Source organism: Stegodyphus dumicola, chromosome 1 (genome assembly GCF_044657685.1).
Source record: "Stegodyphus dumicola isolate Sdum_Otavi_A_Nest chromosome 1, ASM4465768v1".
Taxonomy (NCBI): Eukaryota; Metazoa; Arthropoda; class Arachnida; order Araneae; family Eresidae; genus Stegodyphus; species Stegodyphus dumicola.
The window spans coordinates 267,881,116-267,909,043 of record NC_140768.1 but is presented as its reverse complement, the minus strand read 5'-3'; the positions used below and the strand labels follow the sequence as shown (position 1 = coordinate 267,909,043).

Sequence of the window (27,928 nt, the reverse complement as noted above, 5' to 3'; positions counted from 1 at the left end):
ATCACAAGAGCGATGGAAGAGCAATTAAGACAGCTGATATCAGCGTTTGCCTCGTTTAAAGAAGAAATGAAAGCAGAGATGAAATGTAATCAGGAAAAGATTGAAGCAGGACAGGAAAAGATTGAAGCAGGACAGGAAAAGATTGAAGCAATACAAGAAGATGTGAAAAGAGAAATTACCAGCGTAATAGAAAACAAATTCGAGGTTATGGAAGGCAGAATTGACGCAGTTGAGAATAAAGTTGGAAACTTTGAAGAAAAAGTTTCTTTGGTAAAAGAAGAAATAGAAGAGAGAGTTTCTGCCGTGGAACAACAAATTAATGATAGAGTTTCTGCGGTCACCAAAGAAGTTGATGATTTAAAGAAATTCGTAGCGACGGCAGGTAGCAATCCGGAAGGTTTCAAATTTTTATCGATGCCTGCTCGTTCCGTTCTGAAACTATCTACATATGATGGGAAGACCTCCTGGCAGGTGTATAGGACACAATTTTCTATCGTTGCGGATGCGAATGGATGGGATTCCCAAGCTAAGGCCTGTCATCTCGCCGTTCTCTGAGAGCAGACGCAGCGGATATCCTGCAGACGCTTCCCGAAAATCAAAGGCTAGATTTCGAAGCTCTATCCGGCGCTTTGGAGCTGCGCTTCGGCGAGAAATGTTTAAAAGACTACAGCAGGCTCCAATTAAAATCTCGTCAACAGAAGCTCACCGAAACGCTTCAGGAGCTCGCCACGGATGTTGAAAGGCTGTCACATCACGCCTTTTCGGAGTGCCCGACAGAAACAAGGGAAATCCTGTCCCTGCAATATTTCATCGATGGCATCCGGGACCCTGAAATACAGAAAGCACTGCGAATGGCGGATGTTAAAGATCTGAAAAGCGCTTTAGTGTATGCCATGAAATTTGAGGCAGCCCAGCAAGCAACTAGTAGAGATCGCTACCCAGTTAGAGCTGTGCGAGTCCATGAGCCAGTGGATCAACTGATGGCTCGTTTAGATGATTTAGCCAGACAAGTCGAAGATTTGATACGGAGTAGGAGCGAGAAGAAAGTGGCTCTAAGGTGTTGGAGATGTGGTAGTGAAGGTCACCTAAGACGGAATTGCAGAACACCCCAGGGTACGGAATATAAAGCAGATGATTTTACCAGACAAGTCAGTGGCTTGAGACGGAACAGAAGTGAAAAGAAACTAATTCTAAAGTGCTGGAACTGCGGAGTTGAAGGCCACATACGAAGAAACTGCAGAACACCCCGATGTACGGAAAATAAGACCATTTCCCAGCAACAACGCAGTAAACAAATTAGTGACCATATCGAGGAACGGAGGTTGCCAGATAGTGAAAAACCTTGTTTTAAAGCTCTTAAAATTTATACAATGAGTGGCAACAATAACGGACTGTCCATCAATGGGAATATCGATGGAGTTCCTTGCAGTATGATCATTGACACAGGAGCTAATGTTACCATCATTAGGAAAGATTTAGCTGAACAGTTTAAAGATAAACTTATTTGGACGCCATCCTGTGTTACCCTTCAGACTGCGTCTGGTGACAAGATCGACATAACTGGGAAGTTAAACGTAAATATCACGTTTGGAAGTGCCGCCTACCATCACACGGCATATGTGGCGGATATTACAGATCCATGCATACTCGGATTGGACTTTTTAAGGAAATACAATTTTTCCTTAGACTTGAAAAACAACAAACTGCTTTCAGGATCTAAAGACATGACTATCCATCCTAAGAAGGGATCCTCACCTGGAAATGCCGACGCTTTGTCCGAAAGAACCAGCTCGAGAAACAGCCGAAATTATGCTAGGGTCGAAAAGAAACACCAGACTACCAGCTATTCTCCATCTCAGATGCTCTTCGGTCGAGACCTTCGTCTGCCTTGTGACCGCCTGTTTCATCGCCGTACGGATGCGCATTCATCGCCTGAGGAACACATCCAAGATGTCAAGGCCCGTTTTGAAGTGATGCACCGTTCCGCACGAAAGCGAGTGAACTTGGCGACGGAGAAAGTGAAGACCAGATACAACACGAGAGCTGCTGGACATAGATCCAACGAAGGAGACAAGGTGTGGTTGTGGAACCCGATTCGACGAAAAGGAGTCAGGCCTGATTTACAGTCACCTTGGGATGGTTCGCACACAATCCTAAACAGGCTAAATGACGTCATGGTTTGGATCCGTGAGTCTTCGAACTCTTACGACAGGTTAGCTCATTACTATGGCCATAGTACGTAATGTAAATAATTGTAAATAGTATAAGACCATGGTCCATTTTGTTTTTAAATGTGTATTTGATTTGATTTGTATTTAGTATTTGATTTGCATTTAGTGTTTGATTCGTATTTGATAGCATTTGATTTGTTTTACTTATTGCATTTATTGTTCATGTTGTTTAATATTGTAATGTAATGCTTATTAATGCATTTATGCCACAGTTGTAAGTTTAGCTTCCTGTCCAGGGATTGTACTGCCCGGGACGTGCAGTCCTTGGGAAGGGGGCAGTGTTACGAATTTGCTATTTCAAACGGTAATGTTAGTTCAATTATAAATTAAATGGTTTTATTTCTCGCGTGACGAATATTAAAAGAAAGCTAAGCCGGAAAAATTAAAAATACAAGAGCGCGTGCGTTAAATAAATAAATATCTCTTTTTGATTTCGAGAAAGTACTGGAAAATTCTAGCGCGTGATTTTAAAATCTTATAAAAGGAGGAAAACATCTCAGTTTGCAGTAGTTGCTTGCTTAGTTTGTTGTTGTTTAGAAAACTGCTCTTGTTGATTGTAGCGAATTCGCGGATTAGCGTTCTTTAGCTGTTTTGAATTACGTTCTATTGGATATTTGAGTAGTTAAAAGATAACTACTGTGAGATATTGTAATACTGCATGATAATTTGAGAAAATTTAAGCATTTTTGTTGTGATAATAATAAATTTTTGTTCATTTTTCATCGGACTTGTGCATTCATTTCATAACGAACCCGTACGCACGCAACAATATTATAGAAATTCGTTCGTATAGTATACATTATGTATAATGTTGCATACAGTATTCATATATTAGTATAATTATGTATTTAATAGTGAGATTGTTAAATATTCACTTACGTTTTAAAATATCAAATTTTTGACCTTTTTGATTTATTTTATAGCATGAAACTTTAAGGTTCATAGATATGTAGTAGAAAATGGAAGTGCTTAATTTAATATTTAGTATATATTTGTACTAGAAGTTTCTATAAAGGAACTGTAAAAACAATAAACATGTTTATGAGTTTTTAAAATTTAAATATAGTGTGCGCAATTTTCAAAAAATAAGAAAAAAATTAAATTCATAATGCATGAAAATTCAAATATTAGTGAGACTTACGTCAGTAAGAGTCCTTTTCTTTCACCCTTCCCGTCTTGGAGATAAACATACATACGCTTACTATTACCTGTCCTGTTCAGAAATAAATTGCTGCTAGAAATCCTGAGTTTATTACATTAAAATTAGTGATTTACATTTGCTGTTTAGGTCTGTGAATTACATTTCCGTGAGAAAGATTTCAGCGTGTATCTGAGTACAACAATGAAAAAGCGGGTAAAAGAAAATAGAAGTTTTGCTAAAACAAGTGCGAAAGAAAATGTTGTTCCCTCAATTTTCAGTACTTGCCTTAAATATTTTAATAAAATTACTTCGTGAAGAGTCGCTGAAGAAGAAGAAGAGAAGAGAAAATGAGCAACTTGAAGCTGCAATATCTAAATGCACAGCAGAAGAGAAAGATTTTGAAAAGAAATACAATTACAGCAATTTCTATGAGCTCTTATCATGTCTAAAAATCTTGACAGTTGTGATTAAAGAAAATAATATATTTTTTCTCCATGTAAGATGTGTGAAAAGCTGCTAATTCCGCTTCTTTATGTTGCAGAGTAGTAGATCTTCATATAAAGATGTTATGTGTACTGACCCAGTAAAAACATTATCAGCACAGTATTTGCATAGATATATAATAAAAGTAATAAAAGATTTAGAAAATTTAGGTTTTCGTTTAGTGCGTGTTGCTACAGATCATTAAGCTGTAAACAGACGAGCTCTTTCATATTTTGCCAATCCTCCAAAAATTAGTATTGTGTACCAACATCCAATAGACCCTATTCACCCATTATTGTATATAACTGACAGTGTACATGTACTTAAATATGTTCGCAAGGCTTAATAGAAAATATTTAGGGCAATCTATGTATTTCCCACACTTTCCTGTAACACCAGAAGCAAAATCTGCCGAAATTTAAACACCAGCATCTTTATTGTGCTTAACGAAACTTCCTGAAACTGAATACAATATAATTGTGAAATATGCTCCTAGTCTGAGTGCTCAGTCATTGCATCCAGACAATCTAGAAATACAGAATGTTAATTTAACTCTTTAGTTGTTTAATTTGAAAGTAGCTGAAGATTTTCGTATTGTTGGTTCTGTATACAATATTCAGGACTAGAAACAAACTGCTGAATATGCTCCAGTTATAAGCACTTGCCGGCACATAGTTAATGTAAAATCCTTACATCAGGGCAACATAAACTGGGAACCATGTACACATTCTGTAAATGATCAAAGAATTAAATATTTAAATATGCTTTTGGATTGGTTAGAGAAATGGGAAATCAGCGAAGCAAATACCGGTTGATATACGAAAGACATCCATTGCGTGAATTCTTATTTTCTGAACTATTACTTTGGAAGCTGGATTTTTCAAATTTGTGAAAATGAAGTTTGCTTTATATACAGGGTGATTCTAAATTGCTTTTACAAACTAAGAGGGGTGATAGTACTCATCCAGATGACCACTAATTGCTATAGAACATAGGGTCGCATTTCACTCTGAGAGGCAGAAAAGAGGAATATTAGAATTGCAACCTGAACTTACAACAGTGTTGGGAGAGCGAATGAACGAAACCAAAAATGGCACAATCAGTTTAGTGAAAAACTCACAGAGAGTGCACAAAAAGGATAAAACCGAAAAATTGGCGTTCGAGTGTTAATTCGAGCTCAGGCTTTGAAGGCAAACACTCAAATGCACATTTTTGGTTGGCAAGGTCTCAACCTCGTAAACGATTGCAACAAGTTAATTATCTAATCAAGGGCTGAATATTATCAAGTAACTTCTGCTGCATGCCGAGATTAGCATGAAAATTTCATGCTGTGTTCCGGCTGTCAGAATTTCGTGTCCCATAAAAGGGCGCTTCAAGTAGAATAAGCGCAGCACAGTTAAATGCAAGAAGACAGGATAGAAGATGGCGAAGGGGAAAAAACTATCTTGATACTTGATATCAAGGTAGCAGTTCCCCCCCTAATAATTTAGATAATTAACTCGTTGCAATCGTTTGCGAGGTTGAGACCTTACCGACCAAAGATGTGCATTTGAATGTTTGCCATCAAAGTCTGAGCTCGAATTAACAATCGAAAGCCAAGTTTTCAATTTTATCCGTTTTGTGTACTCTCTGTGAGTTTTTCACTAAACTGATTGTGCAATTTTCGGTCTCGTTCATTCGCTTTCCCAACACTGTTGGAAGTTCCTATTGAAATTCAAATATTCCTCTTTTCTGCCTCTGAGTGGAATGCGAAACTATGTTCTATGGTAATTATTGCTCATCTGGCTGAGTATTATCACTCTTCTTAATTTAATTTGTAAAAACAAGTTAGAATCACCATGTATATGAACATTAATAGGAAATTTAGTGCTTCTCAGATTATGTGCTCAAGATATGACATGGGGAAAAGACCCGATTAATTAAAAAAATTCAAATGAAAGTTTTTGATGCAATCAAGGTCTAGTTCAGTCATTACAAACAAGAAGAAACTGCCACATATCAAGTTGCAGAATGAATGAACTGATGAAGACGGAGCTATAAAGTATCATTAAAACTGAAAGAAGCTGAAATTGGAAGCACATGAGCTGTACTATCAAGTTTCGACAGGTTAATATCATGCTCGTAAGAAGTGCTAGTGATGTTAAATTAACACTCTTGCTCGTTTACCGTCCTGAAACCCAACAACTCTTAAACGGGCATATTACAAAACTTTTTGAGTCATTTTAAGCAATGTAAGAAAGATTAGTTCATGTCAGATTTCTTAAAAAGTGGTTTTATCAAAAATGATGATTTAAAAAATGAAAACATTCTTTTTTAAGTTGTTCCTTGTTCTGATCTAAAAATATCTCAGTCAGGTCCGGGATCATATCACCACATTTTCGTAGAACCTTATAAGTGACAATTCGACATTTTTCCAGCTCCATCCCTATTGGAAGTAGCGCCTAATTATAATTATTTACAGTGTTATAAATTGTAATGGATAACACTGTAAAAAGGAAGGGATTCAGATTTCTCTTAGCGCTCTTTCTCCGTCGCCTACGTCTCGAGAGGATTTCCAACTCGACAATATTTTTAGTGCCCATGCCGAAAATTGTACATTTACAAGCCTCCAATCTTTTCAATGGTCATCATTTTCAGGCTTTCTACCATAATTACGAATCAAGTTTAAATGTTAAAAAAAATGTACTGAAGTATGTCTCAGTGTTTCAAGGAATGGATGATTACAACTGATGATAAATTATAGAACTGCTGATGTCAACTGATGATTTGAACGATACAACAGGGAATTTGAAAATGAATGTCACTGAAATGGTAGCAGATTTTTGTTTGGTGTTCAGATGAATTGACCGAGTGAAGATGGTAACTCTGGAAATGTTTCTTTGGCGCAATTGAAGGTGCTTTGCAAATCTGACAGAGGCTTAAAATGCGTATTCAATTAAAATAATGTGTATTATTTAAATCTATCTTAAAATGTGCATAATTTTTCAATATTTTGCACCTCTTTACGCAGTGGAAAATTGCTGGTATAACCGATAAGCAAAGAAGAATGTCACTTTAAGAATGCTTGGAAAAGACGAACGTCATGAAAAAAATAATAAACATACAAAAGCTCAGTGAATATAATACAGAAGAATATTTGGTTCTCAATTTAGTAGAGATTTTGAATAATTCGAATTAAAAACAACATATAAAAAAGGCTATCTTAAGCATCGCTAATCTCTTGAATCATGAAACTTCAGTAACAGTTCAAATAGACAAATGTAATTTTTGTTTGAAATGTAATTGCTACGTAATATTACCGCCTTTGTAATCTTCCACTTTAATAATTCTTAAAAAAGAATTAATTAGATACAAATAGAGAGGTTGTTCGTATATTTAATGACTCATTTTAACTAAGTAAGTATTAGAATAGGGAAATATAAAAAATTAACAAACAACAACTTTATCATCAGCTGTAGTAAAGTTAAAAAATGATTCATATGAATTAATTACGCATAAAAGGATATGTTTTTGCCTTTCCTGAAAACTGCGTTTTCATTTCCCCAAGTTCAGAAACGTTGCACGAATCTTGGAATCTAAGCACACAAAGGCACAATTAATGGTGTATAACGAAGGGAGAAAAATCGACAATCACAGTTTATTTCAGAAATTACATCATCAAATGCTTATCCCCAAAAGTATACATTATTTCAAAAACTCGTACAGAATTAAATCTATAATTTTTGAAACAAGGCATAAAGTAATGTATACATAAAAAATAATGTATACATCAAAAAGTATACATTATTTCAGAAACTCTTACAGAATTAAAACTATAATTTTTGAAACAAGGTGCTTTACTCTAAGAGCAATATCATCATCTTATATCTATCTTCTCTTCGAATAAAATTATAAACGAAAATTTATATTATAAAAAGAAAAAAGACAAAATATAGACTTCAACATCTTTCAAGGCATGCGACAAAGCGTAAGACCAGATGTAGAATTCTTTATGGAAATATTTTTTGCATGAAAAATGGGAAGGTGTTATAATTACAGACGAAACATAACTATATTTGAATAACTATAACAAAAAGCTACCAAATTATTATTATAAAAGAAGACAGAATTATGAAACTCCTATCCTGTTTCTTTATCCACAGAATGTAAATGAAGAGCCTCAAGCTACACGTCAACACTTACGACTAAATTTCTAGACAAAATTAGAAAAAGAGACTATTATAAAGACTATTATAAAGAAGGTATAATATGATCTTTAGCATTTGTACATCACAGCAAAATCTTCTGATGTAACGACCGGACTATTTTGCTTTGGACTATAAGAAGTAACATAAACAAAGTTGGAATACATTCCAAGGGCAGGAGAACCTTTTTTTATCGTAAAAATTAGAGAACAAATTGGCTGTTAAATGAAAGCGTTACAAGAGTAAGTACTTAAAAAGTAATATTTATATCATATTTAATTGTTTTACTGCATTAAAATTGTTAACACAATGTGTGAATACCTTCTGTATATGAACATGAACATTTTCTTTCTACTATTTCTACTGAAATAAATTGTCAGTTCTATGTTAAAAATTAGCTAAATAATACCCGAATCAATTTACAATTAACACACACACACACAAAAAAAAAAAAAAAAAAAAAAAAAAATACTTACCTTAATTAAAGGGAAAGAACATCCTCCAGTACAGTAATAAGCATTGAATGACTTGGGCGATAATATCCAGTCGTCCCATCCCATTTGAGCAAAATCTACGACTAAAGTTTTCCTTTGGCACATCTTCCCATAGTCTTGCGCGTGCAACCTATTGTCATGCCTCGTCCACCAAAATGGTAGTTTCCTGTTTCGTCTTCTCTTTTTCTTATGCTTTCTAGGTGGCCTATTCAACGGTCTTTTCCGATTTCGTCGACGAGGTCTTTTCTCTGTACTTGAATCTGATTTTGTTAAATGTTGGTCATCCTCCACTAAAATGGTATTGATTGTTGCATTTGGTACACTGGATTCTTTAGACTCTGTGGAATAATGCAATTTACTCGAAATACTACGTTTGTTTCGTAGTTGGTGTAAGTCTGTTAAATTATTTGCAGCAGATGAAACACCTGAATAAATATCACTGTCATCACTTAACATGTTCAGTATGTACCTTAACTGTCCATTAATCAGTCTAGATATTTTGACAAATTCCACTGCATTTGACTGTAGTTTTGCAACATCATTACCTGAATAATTTAATCTTTTAACTATTTCCTGAGGAATTTGACCATACATAGACGCGACAAAATTCTTTAAAGTATTTACACTGGATGCATTTAGTACTCTAGACAGAGTTCTTTTGAGGAGGTTTATTTTCTCAGTCTGTTTTTGAGGATGAGTGAGAAAATGGTTCTTTTTATATGATACCTCTGGAGGTGATATGTGCTGAAGCAATGAATATTCGCTATTGGTTGAACGCTTCCTCCTGATTTTAAATTCTTCAATCAATGAAGAGCTTTCAGAAAGTGAAGTTGGAAAGAAAGTTTCTTGATCAACCTTCATCCTCAGAAGTTCACCTATCTCAAGATCAGAGCTCACTGCTTCTTTTTTCGATGAACTTTGATTGTTTCTGTTGTCTTCTGAAAATATGAGGACGAATGGTTGAGAATTAAGTTTGATAAGACGTCTAAATGATAATAATCTGTAACCTCCTTTAGAACGTTTCCCTTCCAAGGTCAGTCCTAAGAGATGATCGTGGAATTTTTTGGACTGTCTACATTGCACTACTGATTCAGTGATATCATACGAATGCCACTCAGATCTCTGGCGGGATAAAGACAAGTTAATGTATCGATGAAATGTCATGTTCGGAAGAATACCGATCTTTATTCTGAAATTCGTTATTTCTCTTTTCTTCCCTGGTTTCGGCTTTCGTCTTTTCAAGAGGTATAGTTTGCTCTGTAGAATTTGCTCACTAGTATTTATGCCGGTTAAGTTGAATATTAGCATGTCAGCATCGCCTATTGAATCTGAAATAAAAATATGTCCATATTAGTCTTAATGCGACATTTGAAATATAAAGGTTATCTAAATTTAGATCGCTCAAAATTTTCTAATGGAAATTTTTCAATATCTGAAGTTTTATTAAGGTAGAAGAATAGCTTATTGTAAAACAAATATTTTTATCAAATATTTAGGTTTTTGCTTCTTACTGAAGTAAAGTCTATCAACTGAAATTAAATAACAATTTATATACTTTCATATTATAACTACAGATTCTGAAATTCAGATTTTTTATTTTATGGATAATAATTTATTCTTCGTTTCTATGCAATAAGTGTTTAGTGTTTTGCCAAGTAATTTCTCAGAAAACTGTCTCTTTTCGTTTTATAATTTATATACCTCTCTTTTTCGCTCGGTACCTTAATAAACTAAATTTTTGAAATAATATTAATATAAATCTTGCCTAACATAACTCTTTTAATAGCATATTAAGTATGTGTAAGGAAAACAACATTGGTTGACTTACCTATTTTAACAGAAGCACTTTCAGCGATTCAACTCTTTAGCTGCAAGTTCTTCAGCAGCAACGACAATCAATTTTGTTTTCCTTACGCTCTGTTTTATTTAAATGACATTTTTTCTGATCAGATTAAGCATTTTGAAATAAAGATTATAAACTTGGAAATCATATTCTATAAAAATGGTCAATCTATAAAGTATTTTACATTTTAGTTAGAATCAGACATTAACAAAAGTTTGTTCTAAGTAAACTAGCAGATATTCAAAATATAAAGTGAACTAGTAAATATTCAGAAAGCAATTTTGCTTCCTAATGCCCGATAAAAGTAGAAAGACCAACTTAAGCAACGGAAACACAAATTTTAACATCGCATATAATTAATCTATTCTTATCTATTTTATAAATTTACAAAACAAAAAATCGTTTTCATACACAATTTTTATGATGTAACACTTTTTCATATCATGTAACACTTTTTTTGATATAACACTTTTTTCAATCACTTTATATTTTATAAAATTCTAACAGAAAAAATAATTCATTAAAATTCAAAAGAAGAAATTTAAATATACTTTTCTTCGTAATAAGATAAAATTTTGATAAAATGAAAAATGCTTAAAATTAATATCCTTTTTGCTGCATTTCCTAAATGATAAGAGAGCGCAAATTTATGTCCAAATAGAAAACAAAAAGCTTATATTTTGCTGTCAAGAAATCTTTCTATGTAAATAAAGAATCCAAGAAATATATATATAATATATCCAAGAAACGTTGTTTGGAAGGTATTTAAAAAATGAAAAGAAAATTTTACATGCTTAGAAAATTGTATTCCATGCGTTAGAATACGCGTCTGATCACCTAATCGAAAAAAAGATTATGTTCCTTTGTTATTTTGTATCTGAATTTATCTTCTCCTCAAAGCTGTTTTAGGGAAAGTGGACAAACTTATCGTATATTGCGCTTTTGGTCTTCTAAGATTCCAAATCTGATCCTCTATGATTTATTCTGCTCGGGGATTGAGCAAAGACATTCTATACATGCTTCCTATTTTCACCACATATTAAAACTTCAAGCGAAAATTGTTAGAGCAATGCATTCCATAAATCTTGTGCAACTACAGAATGCATAGCTAAAGAATTATTATCATGTTACGGTATGCTGGTCTACGAGAAGTTCACTGATAGCATGATTTATGTTAACAAATTTACATCTTTTACTTAACAAGTAATATATGTCATTTTTGTATCTTAAGAAATAACAATTTTAGAAGGAAGCAAAATATGTTACTTTATATCCTGGAAATCCGATATTTATGCAATGCATCAGTAATAGTATCTCGAGCATTAATAAAAATATTAAGAAATTGTTTAGCGTTTTATTCGATTGTAAAGCTTCACAGGCAAAAAAAAAAAAAAAAAAAAAAAAAAAAAAAGTTTTGATATTTCGATATAAATAATTAATTAAAGATTTTAATGAAAATTTCTGTAATAAAGACACGAATTTAATGTTTCATTTTTTTTGTCATGTATATTACTCGAACGAAAAAAAAAAATGAAACTATTTCCAAATCTCTTTTTTTGTTTTTAGTCCAAAGGGGCTTTGTCCCTGAAGGACTATTGTTTTCGTTTTGCGATTTTACGTTGAATCTCTATAAATGTGTTTCACTTTTTAAATTGTTGCCACTAAGGCCTGTATTATATTTGAAGAAATTAAATAATGAAAAATCTGCATAAATGTATGTATATTTCTCGCATTGTGATAAAACAACGGTACATAGAGCCATCGAATTTTGAATGACGTAATTCTACTGGGAATATGGGCATGTGAAAGCCCAAATTTAAAATTTGGAATTTCTTTTATGATCGATTTCATATTTTGTAAAACTTTAACGAATTTTTGAGTAACAAACTCAACGATTTGAAAGCGAGCAATGGCAACAATCTACGGGGAAAAAAGAAAACCTTCTTATCTCCAGCGCGCGGAACTGTGTATCGGAAATTCTAAAGAAAGGTTCATTTAAAAATTATTTTGCGGCATTGCTGTTGAAATGAAATTTATGGTTCAAGTGCGAAGAACGTGATATTTAATAAATAAAGGTAACACATAAAACATTAAAAAAACGCCCCTTTGGACGTAATTTAAAATCTGAAACCTTTCAGATTTTTTTTTTCCAGATCAGCTGAAGGCCTTTTTATTAATTACTAGCAGCTACGCTGCCAGTCTTGGTCCGGCTTTTAAATGTACCGGAAAAATGTCTGAAGGGGACACCAAACGTTAAATTTGAAAATTGCGTAGAATTTTAATCTGCAGAACAACTTCATAAAAAATGTATTACATATATCAAAATTACGATGAAATAAGCGATATCCCTTATTACAAATATTAATTATCCTAATAAATAAATGAACTCACTTCCCGTTGCCTTCTCTCAACAAACATCCAGTATCCAAGAGAAATATTAAATTAAAAAACTGCAGAGAATTATCGCCCTCATTTTTTTTCAGCAGTCTTCAGCAGATTTTCAACAGTCAGCAGTCCAGTATACAATTGAATGAAAAACTGTTGCCAAAACCACATTTGAAAGAGCGAACTATTCAAAATGATGCGATAAAGTCGAAAAGATAAAATAAAAAAGATCTCATTCGAATTTTGAAAAAAAAAAAAAAAAAAAAAAAAAAAATCCCTTCGAGATGCACTGGCTTTTGTCTAGATGCACCTATATACCAAATTTCGTAGCCCTGGGTCTGATGGCTTACGCGCAGCATGAACGAAAGACACACTCTTTCTTTTATTATATGTAGAACTTATCCAAGTACTAATCTATATCGCAAATCGCTAATTTACAAAATCGTTACAAAGATTTAAATATTTTTATCTGGCAGCATTTTATGTAACTTCTCGCCATGAATTAATACAAGAAATTTAAAACCTTTTTACTTACGATAATTAAGTGTTCTTAAAAAACGAAAAGCCTACTCGAAGTCCTAAATAAATACCTAAAACATTTCTCGCCTTGTATAGAATAATTTTAATCACCTTGTTTCATATGTTATCTTAAAACTCAAGAAACTATAGTAATAAGTGCTAGTCACGGTCAGTTTAGTACAAAGTTCGTTTCGGCAGTGATCTTCAACTTAAACACGAAATAAACATAATGATAACCGTAAAGGTCAAGTAATCCGTTGATAAACGATAGCACAGTAATCATAAGTTGCTCAAAAATGATTGACAGCTCTCATAAAGGTACAAATTTTCATTTTTATTTTTGGGTACATGCAGTATGAAGAGCACTTTGATTGTTGCAAAAACACGGGAACACGTCCATTGTTATTTAGAAGCTCGGGAAACATTTATATTATCATTACTGATGGTGAATTATTCATGCTATCTTAAGTTAGGAATTTTGTCTGTAAAAGTGTACTCGTATATACGGATCATATCAATCTGTTTCATTTTAAATGATGCGTTTTACAATGAACTACAACCATTAATTCATAAATTGTAGTTCACGGTACACATTTTGACCTGAAATGATCCTCAAAAATAATGAGAAAAGTCTATTCCTATTAACAAATCAAAGGACCGTTAACTCAGAAGAGTTATTAATCCTAAAAGGGCATTTTGTGGAGTTTCATTATAAACAGCAAATCACCTTTTTAAATTGTTGCCACCAAATATTATCTCCCTCTATTATATTTAAAGAAATTAAATAATAAAGAATCGATATGAATGTATGTATTGCGAAAAAACAGCGGTATCTAGAGCCAACAAATTTTGAATAACTTAATCCTCCACCCGAACATGGGTACCTGGATGCCCAAATTTTAAATTTCGAATTCATTTTATTATCTATTTTATATTTTCTAAAACTTTGACGAATTTTTGATTAACAAACTCAACGATTTCAAAGTGAGCAATGGCAAAACTGTACCAGAAAAAAAAAAAAAAAAAAAAAAAAGATTTCAAAGAGAGCAATGGCAAAACTGTACAGGAAAAAAAATTATCTCTAGCCCGCGAGAATTTGTATCGGAAATTCTAAAGATATGTTGTGTTTAAATATTTCGTGATATTGCTGTTGAAGTGAATTTTATTTGGCTTAAGTGCGAAGAACATGATATTTCATAAATAAAGATATCGCAGAAAACGTTAAAAAACCGCTCCTTTTTGCGTAATATAAAATCTGTATGTTTTCAGATTTTTTTATTTTTTCTATAGTTTAAAATCGGGCAATTTGTTTTGTCATGAGTACGAAAAAATAAATCTGTATGTAAATATCGGTACCACTAAAAAATCAATGAATTTACTTCCAAACCGTGTAACATCTTGAATGTATACCTTACAGTGTAACAGCTATAGCATAGGTTTACGATAATTCCTTGGAAAATATTTTAAATAAAAAAACTAAACTATGCAATCAGTATCAAATTTTAAAGTATTTAGAGACAGAGTTTTTTTATATTATATTATTTTTTATTTTATACTTTTTACATCAAATTTTCATTTTCCTTTCATTTTTTTCATATGTTGGATTACTTCTGTTTTACATGTTTTTGGACTTGGTCCATTAAAATTAAAAATGTTTATCAGGTTTTTAAGCCTTTTTGCGTGTTTATGAATTTTGCTTTTATATTTAAACCCGGCCTGTATGTTTACAAAACTTGCACTTAGTTTTATTTTTCTAATTTTTAATTAAAAAATTGCATATTATTTTGTGTTTTTCAAGTGTTGGATTGTTAATTTTGTAAGTTTTGTTTCTGGCAACGATCTACTCAATTTTTTTTAAAAATTGTCTGTTATTTCGCAATCGTTTTGAATTAGTCTCTTTTTTGATTCTATTAATTTTGCACTGCTTGGTTGGCCCGCAGAGATTGCACTGTGAAAAGATACAGATTATTCTGATTGTTTTTCTAAGGTTAACAATTATAAATTTTAATTTGTGGCATAGTCAGTTCAGAAACAGGCTATTTTATTTATTTGCTGCTATTGTTGCACGAACTCCCTGATGACGATGCAGCGAAAGATGTAGATATCATTTTTCATTTTTTTTGAGGGGGAATGCCCCCCTATTTTTGAAATTTGCCACTGTAATTTATTTTTTCCCTTGCTTGCGGTTAATTTTGAATTGAATTTGAGGTAGATTTTAAACGCATTTATTTTATATTTTATTTTGCATTATTACCACCACTTGTTGCTATTATCAGTGCATAATTGGATTAGGTTCTGAACTGCTTATTGCTTTGTGTTTATTTCTGATATATATGTATATATATATATTCGTATATATAAAATTTTTATTTTTAATTTTTGGCCTTTTACTATGTTTTTTTTTGTATATATAATGCATATATATATATAATGTAAGCAATTTTCAAAACTAAAAAACTTATTAAACTTATTTTTTACATAATTCACGAATGTTCAATACATCCATCATTGCTGTGTCACAAATGTCATGGGCATATTGTTCACCTTGAGGAAAATTTTAAAGTGACATACCCTCTAAATAACTTTTGTATACTGAGATAGTATTTTGTTGAAAGAAGTAATTCTGACTGTTTTCATTAAACTATTGCATCAGCCAGCTTTTTTATATTGGCCATGTAAATTCTCTTAGTGATGCATAGATATCTGCCATACCAGCAGTAACCGCATTGAGCGTTTATGAAATACACAAAATCTTATAACTTACGATTATTCAAAAGCTTATCACTTACGAATGAATCAATTTACCTTTGTTTCACTGTAATAAAATTTGGTAACGGTTGCGTACTTTATTTATCATGGACTTTTTAAAATTAATTATGAAATAATTCTGTATAAAGGGTTGATATTCTTCTTTAAAATAATCTGACAACTCTCAGTGGCAAGAAGACCGTTATTAACGGTTTCACTGTTATTTGCAGAATCTGTACGGTAGTTATTTATACTATTCAGTAATTTTGCATTAAAATGAGAAAGAAACGAAATTATAATTCTAATGATAACAAAATTGTCGTAGGTGTCTATGGATGCGAAGCCATTCTATTAATAACATAAATTCAAAACGGAGGAAAAACTCTAAATCATTTGAATTATTCAGTCATTAGCACAATGCAGGATTTACGTATTAGGTACACAACCTATAGCTTAGGGCATCCACTTTCTTGGGGACCCCCCAAAATTAAAATATAATATAAATATAGTATTAAAATATAACAGACTTATGAAGGGTTCCATATCTCAAATAGGTTAGGGCCTTATCATGTCTAAATCTGGTTCTGGATTTAGAGCATTATTCTGCAGTCTTGAACTTACTTCACTAAACGACAGTTTTCGGAGTTCACGGGATTGGATACAATATAATTTTGCAAAAATTGCAATGTATATTTAAAGAAGAAAATTATTTATTAAGATAAAAAAACTTGAAAGCAGGTTTTATAATACGCGCAAACGGGAGTTTTTTCCTTTACAGACACATGCATGTTTCGAGAGCATTTCGGCTAACGCCGCATTGGGCTATATATATTTAAAAACAGTATATCTTTAGAATTTAGTGGAGATAAAAATGTTTTATTCCCTACAGTGTTACCAGTGCTCGCTTTGAAATTGTTGAGTTGTTTAATTGAAAACTCGTCAAAGTTTTACAAAATATGAAACAAACAGTAAAACAAATTCCAGATAGCAAATTCGGGCTTCCAGGTGCCCATGTTTGGGTAGAGGACTATGTTAATCAAAATTTGATAACTCTAGGTACCGTTGTTTTTTCACAATTTTAGAAACATATATATATTCATATCGATTCTTCATTATTTAGTTTCTTTAAATATAATGCAGGGCGGTAATATTTGGTGACAACAATTTGAAAAGTGATTCGACGCAAAATGGAGTTTCGAGACTAACAGCCCTTCTGGGATAAAAATAATTACTTCTAAAAATTAATTCCATACTAAAACTAAATTCTCTAAATTTAGTGACTAGCACTAAGACATCATACAAGTAAAGCAAGGAATGTGCATTATTTGCACAAATTAAAACTATAATTATTTCTTATTACATTATTCCTAATGTGACATAACTTTATGTGAATCATTTTCTGAAAAGCTTTGCTCTGTCTGAATAATATGAAATAATGCAGGCAAAATATATACTTAAATTGGAATTTTATTATCTGCAATATTGTGTCATTTTTAGTGATGACTGAAAAGAAATAGATGATTTTAAATATTTTAATACTCAAATGTACTAATTTTCATGCATTGTATGCCATACAATAGCTACGCACTTATTATATGCAGCAGACATAAGACAGAACATGTCTGATTGCATAAAAATATATTTTGAAACGGAGAATATATAGCAATATTTTTCATTTGATATTATATAGATATCTAAATTGATCTCTAAATGGAAAAGTTTGCTACTGTAAAGTAATTGTAATACATTGCTATAAAAATTTACAGTAATTTTTCTCATAAATATATATAGACTTTTATCGGCAGCAGTTTTGGGCCTAAATCGCGTAAACTGTTCAACTTCTAATTTTGTAGCTGTAATTACTGCCTTAAAATTGTACAAATACATCTTTCTGTATTTAGCTGAGCTCCAAAGAAAAAAATGCTTAGTTTTATTAAAGTTACATATTAATCAAAGTAACATAAACATTGACAATCATTTAACGGTTTTTATAATTTTCTCCATTTTACTGGATGTCGTTTTGTGGCTCTTATGGATTTGTCATGTCTGATGTTTATAGCCTTATTTTTATATTTTTCTTGGTAATACAGTAATTTTTGTGGCATATACTACTTGCATCTAGCTTATCTCAAGTTTTCGAAACCTTATTATTTTGTTATTCATGCTTATTATCTAATATTAATACAACTCTAATTATCCATATTTTAGACATACAGAAACATAATTATTAGAATAACTTAGTTTAATATATTTTTCAAAAATTAATTTTGTTTTTAATTTATTAGCAAATTTTTATTTTTTTTGATTGACTTAAGTAATGCAAAAAAGATAATGCCATACAGTACACGTTTAAAAATAGCATTATCCGAATATTACACTAATGGGTTTATGCTATTCACCATATATGTTGCCTCTAAACATTTATGAAAATAAATAGCTTATACTGTATAAAAGCCCTAATTTTTGTTTGCTGTTGTTAAGCGATAGCAAGAATTTCTCTCCAGGAACAGATTAAATAAATGCGGCGAAGCTAATTTCAAGTTCTCCAGACAACAAATTGTCTGAACAACGTTACTGCAGCCAGTTTTCTTATATTATAAAAAGAAAAAGAAAGATTATTTATTTACTATTAGAGCCTACGGCAGCTAAAATAAGCATAATAGTGTTTTTTTATTTGACACAGATCGTGCGTTTAGGTACATGAAAAATAATTTCGTTACTTAATTTTATAAGACAAAATGTATTTTGCATTTTATATCAGAAAATAAAGACATTTTTACTGCAAAACAGTTATTTAAATAAAATAAGATGAAATAAAAATAAATAATAAAGCTTTTACAGCTTTCTTTAATTTCTCTGAATTCTTGTTTTTCATGCTTTTGTCTCTAAATTCTTCTTAGGGTAATTTATCTTTTTCATTCTTTGGCTTCAGATAAGTATTCCTGAATTTTAGCGTTAAAATTTGTGAAGTTATATTCTATTACTTTTGGCTTTTTTCTTAGCAGAATTAGATTAATTTGTTCCAAAACTTCAAACTAAAAGTTGATCAAAGTCGAAACTCAAAAGAAATATATTTATTGGTGGTAAAATTTATCCTCAGCAGCAATCAGTCTTTTTAAAAAAGATTTCCAAATCAAATTTCATATTCATGTAACATTAATAAAAATTTTCAAGATTCATTAAAGGCTTAGGAAACATAAATGATAAATATCACATAAATGATGAAAATGCTTTAAGCACAACTTAAAGCATTTATACATATAATGCGGATTTCTTGATAAATATTTCAGTAGGTTTTTACCTATGAAATTAACATCGCCTGTTTTGTTCTTTTTATATACTGTATGATCAAGCATACGGAGGAAACAAATTATATACCTAAATTATCTCATGTGAATCATGTAACTTACTTTCTTAACGATGCGAGTTTGTCCGGAAGAAAAGTTGTCATCATTTGTAAAAATAATTTCGTTTAGTTACATTTATATATAAAAGTAAGGGTAACAAGTGATGTTCTTTACTCTTAACCTTCATTTCAAGTAAAATATAAGGGAAAAAGTCTTATATTTGGATTCCTTAATTATAAGGCAAAAATAACTTTAAAAAAATAAAATAAGCCAGTGTAAAAACCTTTTGTTTCTTGAAATCTATTTTTCATCTTGAAAGATATTTATTTAGTATATTTACTCATTTAGACTAAACAACAGAGAACCATTTAGACTAAACAACAGTAAAGGTAAGCGTAAGCAAAAGAAATGCATCTTATCTAAAGAAGATAAAAGAAGAACGTTAGATGTGCTAAAATCTGGCCATTAAAAAAATAAAATTGTGACTTAAAAAATAATTCTGTTGCTGTCGCTTACGTAACAGTCTTTAAACGCTGAGAAACTCATTGATTTATTTTCAATAATTGTAGAATTAGCTCAATTTAAAATGCGTAGAAGAATTATATAGATAATACTGTAGCTTTACTCAATTCTATTTTGAAACGACGTTGCTTAAACAGGATAAGAAAACATAGATACTCATTTCACTGACAAAAGAAAAAATAATTTGCTTCAGTTACTGGTATTGCATAAAGGATGTGATACCCATAGACAGAAGGAGGAATGTATAACGGAAAACAGAACGTGGACGTTATTAGTGAAAAGATGTTGTCGAAAGTATTATTTAACGTGAAAACCCTATTCCAATGCAAGATGTAAGCATATTAAGTGCAAGTGAGAAGGAGAAGAAAGAAATCCCGACACATGGTCATAATTTTGAGTTGTGAGAAAATCTAAAACAAATAAAAAAAATCCGGTACATTTTGTAAACAAACTAATGTAAAAATATTCAATTTCTTTCTTATCGGAAACGAGAAGAATATAAAAGCACAAAATGATTTTATTTAAAGTTGAAATTTTTTTAAAAAAATTTAATTTAAAAATTTTTTAAATAGATGAATTTCAAGAGACAGACATTAATTTGAAATTTCGACAATAAATATTTTGATGCTTTGTATTTTTGCGAATTATGTAAATCATTGAAACATAAAACATTATGCAAATATGTTCCAAAAATTACCTGTCATAGGAAGTATGCTACGAACTGTATTGCCTTGCATAGGCGTATGACCCGATCTGTACCTTTCGTATAAATCCATCGCATATCTTGGAGGAAGAGATGGAATTTTCCTCGGAATGTTCCTCTCGACACTGGATTTTACACCAAGCAATCTCCGTACAGAATCTTCGATATGGTCCTCCCTACGACCATTTGAACTGCCCTGAGCACCACACAAAAACATAATGATTGTGAGGTATAATCCAATAGTCCATCGGATTTTGGCCATAGTGATGGAAGCTATGGAATGAATGTTTTAGTATGTACTGATGCGCTGAAACCTCCAACGGAGATGATCATTCTTCTGTGTACGGTGATCAGTTTGCCGTATGTTGCAGAACTATACACAGCAGCCATTTAGATTTAATGCCCAAATTTCCAATTACTTAAAAAAACGGATGATGTGGTGTGTTTTTAAAAATTTTCTACAAAATAGCCTATAATATATTTTGAACGATGAATTCGATAGTAGGAAATCCATTTCAAAGGAACATCTTGCATATTAAAATACTATTCATATGTTCAGATGCTATGCAGTTGTCAAATTTATCTCACATTAAACAGTTTTGCTGAATTCTGTCACTGAATAATTACTTTAACTTAAATCGGAAACGAGTAAGGTTCAGATTTTGAAATGAAGTACCAGTTATTTTAATAGAAACTTTTACTATCACAAATCAAATTAAGTAAACAAGAAATAATTTGATAGCTAACCAAACTCTTTGTAACTGACTTTAAGAAGTGTAGTCATGTCTTTTTGATGAATTTAGAATAAACCAGTCAATGTAAACATACATATATTTTTTCTCTCTTTCAATTTGTCTTTCAAAGATAAAACTGCTGGTTAAACCGACAAATTAGTCCATAGATTTGCCTGTTCAGTAGGGAACTAATTATTAGGCATACTCCATTCATAGCTTTTGCAGATTCCATTCATACTATTTACTCTAAAAATTTAAGATGTCGTCTCTAGATTTCAAACAATACTTAGGTCTCAAATTGCTTCCAAGATCAAGGAAAACAATCGCTCGATTTTCAGAGAGATGATTGCACTCCTCTCGACGTGCGCAAAATTCTTTTCTTTCTCACTTTCGAAAAATGAAAGGTGGTAGAAAATTTGCCGCTGTAACTGAGAGACTGGATATCAGATACTAGTTCGCAGATGCTGATGCTAGCCATCAAAAGAACAAGTTTGGATCTCGTTTCGTAAAAGCATCGCCGGCTTGGCGCCGTATCTAATGTAAAACTTTCGCCAAATCAAGGCGAGACATTTTTTATCACGAAATAAAAGTGAAATAGATCAATTGCGACTAATGGCTTCTCAATATAATTAAAATTTTGAAGCAATGGATCGAAGGTCACTTTAATTTGGAAGGTCATATTGCGAAACCCTATGACCTCTCTCTGTCCTATTTAGATTAAGTAGCTGAACGGAAGGATAAAAACTAAAATAAAAGGAAGAAAAATGGTAGTCCGTCTCGTTGTATCTGTGTGGTCCGAAAGACGATACGATTCCGATGCATTATCTTTAAAATAAGGTGTTGAAACAAATATGACAAGTTGAATACGTACATCAAGTACAGGAGGATAGCAACTATCTTAATATTAGAAAGTCAGATTCTCTCTTTTTAAAGCTGCGATTCTATGAAAAAGATGTTTCGTAAGCTAGGAAACAAACTATAAATCTATTGTTAGCAGATATCGATTTGCCACACAGCATGTCACACAAGCATGCTATATTATGCCTCGAATAATATAGCATGCTTGTGTGGGTGTGTTTGAATATAATTATGGATATATTGCATAATTTGTAAGATTGTAAAGACATTAGATATATTTTTGTAAGTAGGAAAGAGGAAAAATAGCAACCGCCTTCGCCGGGAATCGAACCACGGACCTCTGGAATACCGGCCCAGCGTGCAGAACCACTACACCACGAAGGCACACTAAGAAAATGGGAAAAATACCTTATATACTATTCTTTTTAAAAAGCGACTTTGGTTTTTAGGGGAACCAGTCGCCAAATCCTGGGTGTGGAGAATCCTCATCCAACACCCTTTTAGTTCGGGCGCCACTGTAGAGACATTAGGTATATTTTTGTGAGCAGGAAAGATGAAAAATAGCAACCGCCTTCGCCGGCAATCGAACCACGGACCTCTGGAATACCGGCCCAGCGTGCAGAATTACTATACCACGAAGGCACGCTAGGAAAGTGGGAGAAATACCTTATAAGGTAAATAAACGAAAGAATAATATTAAATACAAAAATAATAACAAAAGTCTTTTTAAATATTAAGTTTTTCAGTGTATAATTCAGTTTTAAAACAGTGACATAAAATTTTAATTAAAAAAAATTTTTTTTTCATGCTTTATTTGGGTTTTAAATTGAAAGTGGTATGTTGTTTACATCTGGTTTATTCATATATGGCTTTTTTTTTTTTTGTTTGTTTCGATTGTTTGTTTTGATTGTTTCGATTTTCTTGAAACTAAATTTTCATTTTAACTTATAATAAATTTTACTAGCATCTGTATAATTTGATTATTTGATTACTTTGCTCGAGATGAAGAATAATTATTGCTCAACATGTACATGCATAAAAGTAATTATGAGTAAATTAAAAAGCTCATAATTTGCGCTAAAGCTGCAAAGTAATAAAGCAACCTCTACATATAATAAAAGAAAGAGTCTCTCTCTGTGTGTGTGTCTTTCGTTCGCGCTGCGCGTAAGCTAATAGACCCACGGCTACGAAATTTGGTACATAGGTGCATCTAGACAAGAGCCAGTGCACCTTGAAGCGAGTTTTTTGAAATTCGAAGTCGACAAAGTAGATTTAATTCAATCCAGTAAGTTTAAATGAAATGCAAGGAAAAATGCGTTTAATTTAATATTTAATAAGTCATGTGGTGTACACATCAGAGTTTTTATATTAATGGAAGCACCGGAAAAGGAAGTTTTACATTTGAAATTTAAAAAATGACTGTAATGTTCTTAATTTTTCTCGCTAGATGGATTTTCCAATGGAATTATTTTATTGAATAATAATGATATTAAAATGGAACATTATAAGAATTAAACTTCTGAAAATTACTGAAGTTTTTTATTTAGACTAAAATGTAGTAGCTGATACTGATTTAGCTGAATTGCAAGTGATTTTGTAAGACATATCTAAAATCTGATTAATAGCTATATTTCAGATATGAGATTTCACGTTTCACGAATTCAGTTTCACGTTTTGTGTTTCATCAAATTGTTGGCAGTTTGAAAATATGAATATCGCTTTCGCTGTTAGATAGAATTAAAAAATGAAACAAAGGAAATTTGAAAGCTTTCAGATTTTATATTACGCTCAAAGGGGCGATTTTTTAACATTTTGTGTGTTACTTAAGCGGTTTTTTAACGTTTTCTGTGATATCTTTATTTATGAAATATCATGCTTTTCGCACTTACACCAAATAAAATCCAATTCAACAGCAATATCACGAAATATTTAAAAGAGCATATCTTTAGAATTTCCGCACACTATCTCGCGTGCTGGAGATAGAAATGTTTCATTTTTTGTACAGTGTTGCGACTGACCGCTTTGAAATCGTTGCGTTTGCTAATAAAAAAATCTTTAATGTTTGGCAAATTATGAAATAGATGATAAAACAAATTCCAAATTTGGACCTCCAGATTCCCATATTCGAATGGAGGACTACGTTATTCAAAATTTGATGTCTCTAGGCACCGTTGTTTTTTCACAATGCGAAGAAAGTACATACATTCATGCAGATTCTTCATTACTTAATTTCTTTAAATATAATGCAATGCTTTCATATTTGCTGACAACAATTTGAAAAGTGAACCAACATTTATAGTGAACCGCTGCAAAATGCTAAAACGAAATTAATAGCAATTTATATATGGGCAAATTGCCCCTTTGGGCTAATAATTTAAATTTTATTAATCAATTAGATCTGGCTTCATTCTGTGGTGTTGCTGTGGGAAGATGTGACTATGGAAATGAAACAGCCAAATAAGATGAAATGTTATGAAATGCTAAGTTGCTATGGAAACAACGCATGAAGTTTGAGTGTTAAAAATAATTATTAGAACCGCACCAGGCGTATCAGTTTGAGTATTAGAAGTGACTATCGTATATTAGCAGTTCATATAAAAATTACAAAAATATAAAATTAAATCTTTATTCGCAGAGTGGCGAAAAGACACGGCAGTTCAGTTTTCTCTTCGAAGTGTCATTATGTTATATTTAATAAAGTTGACTTAAAGTTGATATATAAAAGGGTGTCTTTGCCTCACTATAAAACATCGACAATTCTAATTACCTTTATAGATGGCTTTGTCATCATAACTATGATTTTATTTTACTTTCCTTCTAATTCTTCTTTTATTTTACTTTCTTCTTTTATTTTACTTCGTTTTATACGAGGCATTTGTAAAACTAGTAATATTTGTAAATAATTAAAATGGCCGTTTAAAAGAGAGATATTTTATTACCAGTTCTGTTGCCATTGAATTATTATTATATAAAAGCTACATAAAAGTATCCACAAGATTAGCCACAAGTAATTGATTTTTTGCGCCATTTTGTTTTCAGTTTAGTGATCTTTTCATGAAAGAATAAAAAGATCGACAGATCAAAATTTAAAACTTTATTAAAACGTTGACTTTCAGTTATTCTTAGATATTAGTTATTAGGCTATTTGTGACAAACAGCATTTGCATTAATTCAATCTTTTAATACGTCAATTATTTTTAATCTCTTCGGTTAATGATACGCTGTTTAATAAATTGAAATGTGAGTGGCAATGCCGCAATTGTGATCAATATCATCAATCTTCGAATTCATCTTTGCTTTTGATAGCGTATCTAATGTGAAGAATTTTCGTGAAATCTGGAATTTGTATTGGTAAGCCCTTTTTGTATACTTTTAAAAAGGATATGGATTCTAATGCTTGTATATAGTTTAATTCATGAAAGGAAAATATGAAAAGCCAAAGGTATAAAACTGCAAGTTCAGTTCGCTAAGACAAAATATTAAAAAATAAATCACAAGGCGCGTTGGGATAAAAAGTGGATAAAATCACATGCAGTAAATGCGATAGATATTTTTAATAGATTATGTCACTGAAATAAAATTTTTATGAATGCTTAATTCTGAGTTTAAGTACTGAGAAAACTACTGAATACTTTGATAAAAAATTTATACCATAATTTAAAAGAAAAATGGGATAAAAATTTAGCAAATAGTACTCTTTGGTATATTTCTGCTTTAGAGTGTCCATTTTAATGCCAAATAAAGGAACGGGTTCATAAGTAAACTATCCTGTTTTGAGCGAAATTTGAATGTTGCTGAATGAAAAATTATTTCGCTCTTCCTAAGAATTACGAAATCCGTAAATTTAGAAAACACATTGACATAGTGATTTCGCTACTAAGAATTTAAGGATATTGAAAATATTTAAGAATTTTATGGAGGTGTAAATACTTTCATGAAGTTGAAAAACAACTTTAAAAGGGATAGAACATAGACGACCAATCACAAAAATAATAAAGATATATAAAAACCAAAATTAAGTTTTCTGTTTTATAAAATTTAGTTGGCATGAATTGAAATGTGCTCTGCATGCATTTCAGTAGCTTTTTAAGATTACTTTTCATTAAAGAGTATTTAAAATACTTTCTGAATATATAATGAAACACCATTATGCAATATTTTAAACGATATCCTCAATTTTCACTTCGAGAAAATAAGTTATTCCAAATTATTATGATTTAATTTATAGAATACACAGTACTAAGTTTATAAAAGCAGTTTTGTTATTACATTCAGGTACGAAGTAAAGGAAGTATCGTAATCACGAAAAATTTCAGTTATCAGATTTCAACGGAAATACCCATTTTAACCGTTCCAGAAAAATGTGTGCACAGATGTCACGTAAAAAAATAGTTAAAATAGATTATTTTTTTTTTGCGTGGCGTCTATACGCATGGATAGAATACAGGACTCTATTCCAAAACGGAGTGTAAAATGGATTCAAACTGGATTTTTTCGTGATGTCTGTACATACGGAACATGTTCATAAACAAGTATTTGAACATGTACATTTACTTTCATAGCGCAGAAATATTATAAAGCCTTAACACATTTAAATAAAACAATTAATGAAAAAATGTCGAGCATTTAAATATATGTAGTGTATTACACATATAGACTGAAACATAAATAATTGATTAATTGATTATGATAAAGCAAGTGAAGACCATTTCTTAAATGGAAAGATACTTCCATGGAGGGTTTTTTATTGACATTAAAACCGCTTATTGTTCTTAGTGACTTCAGGTAGATCACAAAATCGATCCGTTTCCGATTGGCTAAATATGTCAATAACTAAGACTTTAATTAAGACACAATAATTAAGACACATTTTTTTTTCCGGTTTTGCAGCTGAGGATGGTGGTTCGGTAAAACCATCGAAAGTAGTCCTGTGAAAATTTTGAAAATATAACGCTGATTTTTGTTGTTTGACTTCCTAATTAGTATGTGAATAACTGTCAATTTATATACAATAATTCACTATCATATTGTTACGAATTTGGTATTTAAAAAGCTAATGTTAGTTCAATTATAAATTAAATGGTTTTAATTATCGCGCAGTGCAGCGCGTGACGAATATTAAAAGAAAGGTAAGCCGGAAAATTGAAAATGCAAGAGCGCGTGCATTAAATAAATAAATATCTCTTTTTGATTTCGAGAAAGTACTGGAAAATTCTAGCGCGTGATTTTAAAATCTTATAAAAGGAGGAAAACACCTCAGTTTGTAGTAGTTGCTTAGTTTGTTGTTGTTTAGAAAACTGCTCTTGTTGATTGTAGCGAATTCGCGGATTAGCGTTCTTTAGCTGTTTTGAATTACGTTCTATTGGACATTTGAGTAGTTAAAAGATAACTACTGTGAAATATTGTAATACTGCATGATAATTTGAGAAAATTTAAACATTTTTTGTTGTGATAATAATAAATTTTTGTTCATTTTTCATCGGACTTGTGCATTCATTTCGTAACGAACCCGTACGCACGCAACAATATGCTAGCTTATATGCTTCACCAAAACTGTCAATTTAGCAACAAGGATGTATTAGAATGTTATTTCTTGATCTAAACGGAAAATGTTGTGCCTTACCTTAATGGGTTTTCGAAATAATTGACTCATTTTTCTTACACTTAATGAAATCTCTCTAAATGTTTCATCTTCTACATGGTGGTCTAGTTCAAAGAAAACAATTGCAAATGAAG

General features: G+C 31.5%; 2 protein-coding genes across 3 annotated transcripts in view; one reads left to right on the top strand and one right to left on the bottom strand.

Moving 5' to 3' along the window:
* Positions 1-21,908, bottom strand: part of LOC118195891 (uncharacterized) — a 28,179-nt gene extending 6,271 nt beyond the window's left edge. Inside the window, exons 1-2 of the mRNA XM_085806646.1 lie at positions 20,595-21,908; positions 8,516-9,861 (exon numbers count right to left, since the gene is read on the bottom strand). Coding sequence (XP_085662772.1) covers positions 8,516-9,861; positions 20,595-20,862 — 1,614 coding nt within the window. The 5' untranslated portion in view covers positions 20,863-21,908. The remainder of the gene's footprint in view (positions 1-8,515; positions 9,862-20,594) is intronic.
* Positions 21,909-22,716: 808 nt separating this feature from the next.
* LOC118189675 (cilia- and flagella-associated protein 299-like) overlaps positions 22,717-27,928 on the top strand; it is a 70,676-nt gene continuing 65,464 nt past the window's right edge. Inside the window, exon 1 of one of the 2 annotated variants that reach the window (XM_085811914.1) lies at positions 22,717-22,866. The gene's annotated coding sequence lies outside the window, so the exon portion shown is untranslated. Of the gene's footprint in view, positions 22,867-25,372; positions 25,544-27,928 lie in introns of those variants that run through there. The other variant, XM_085811909.1, reaches the window with a different exon arrangement.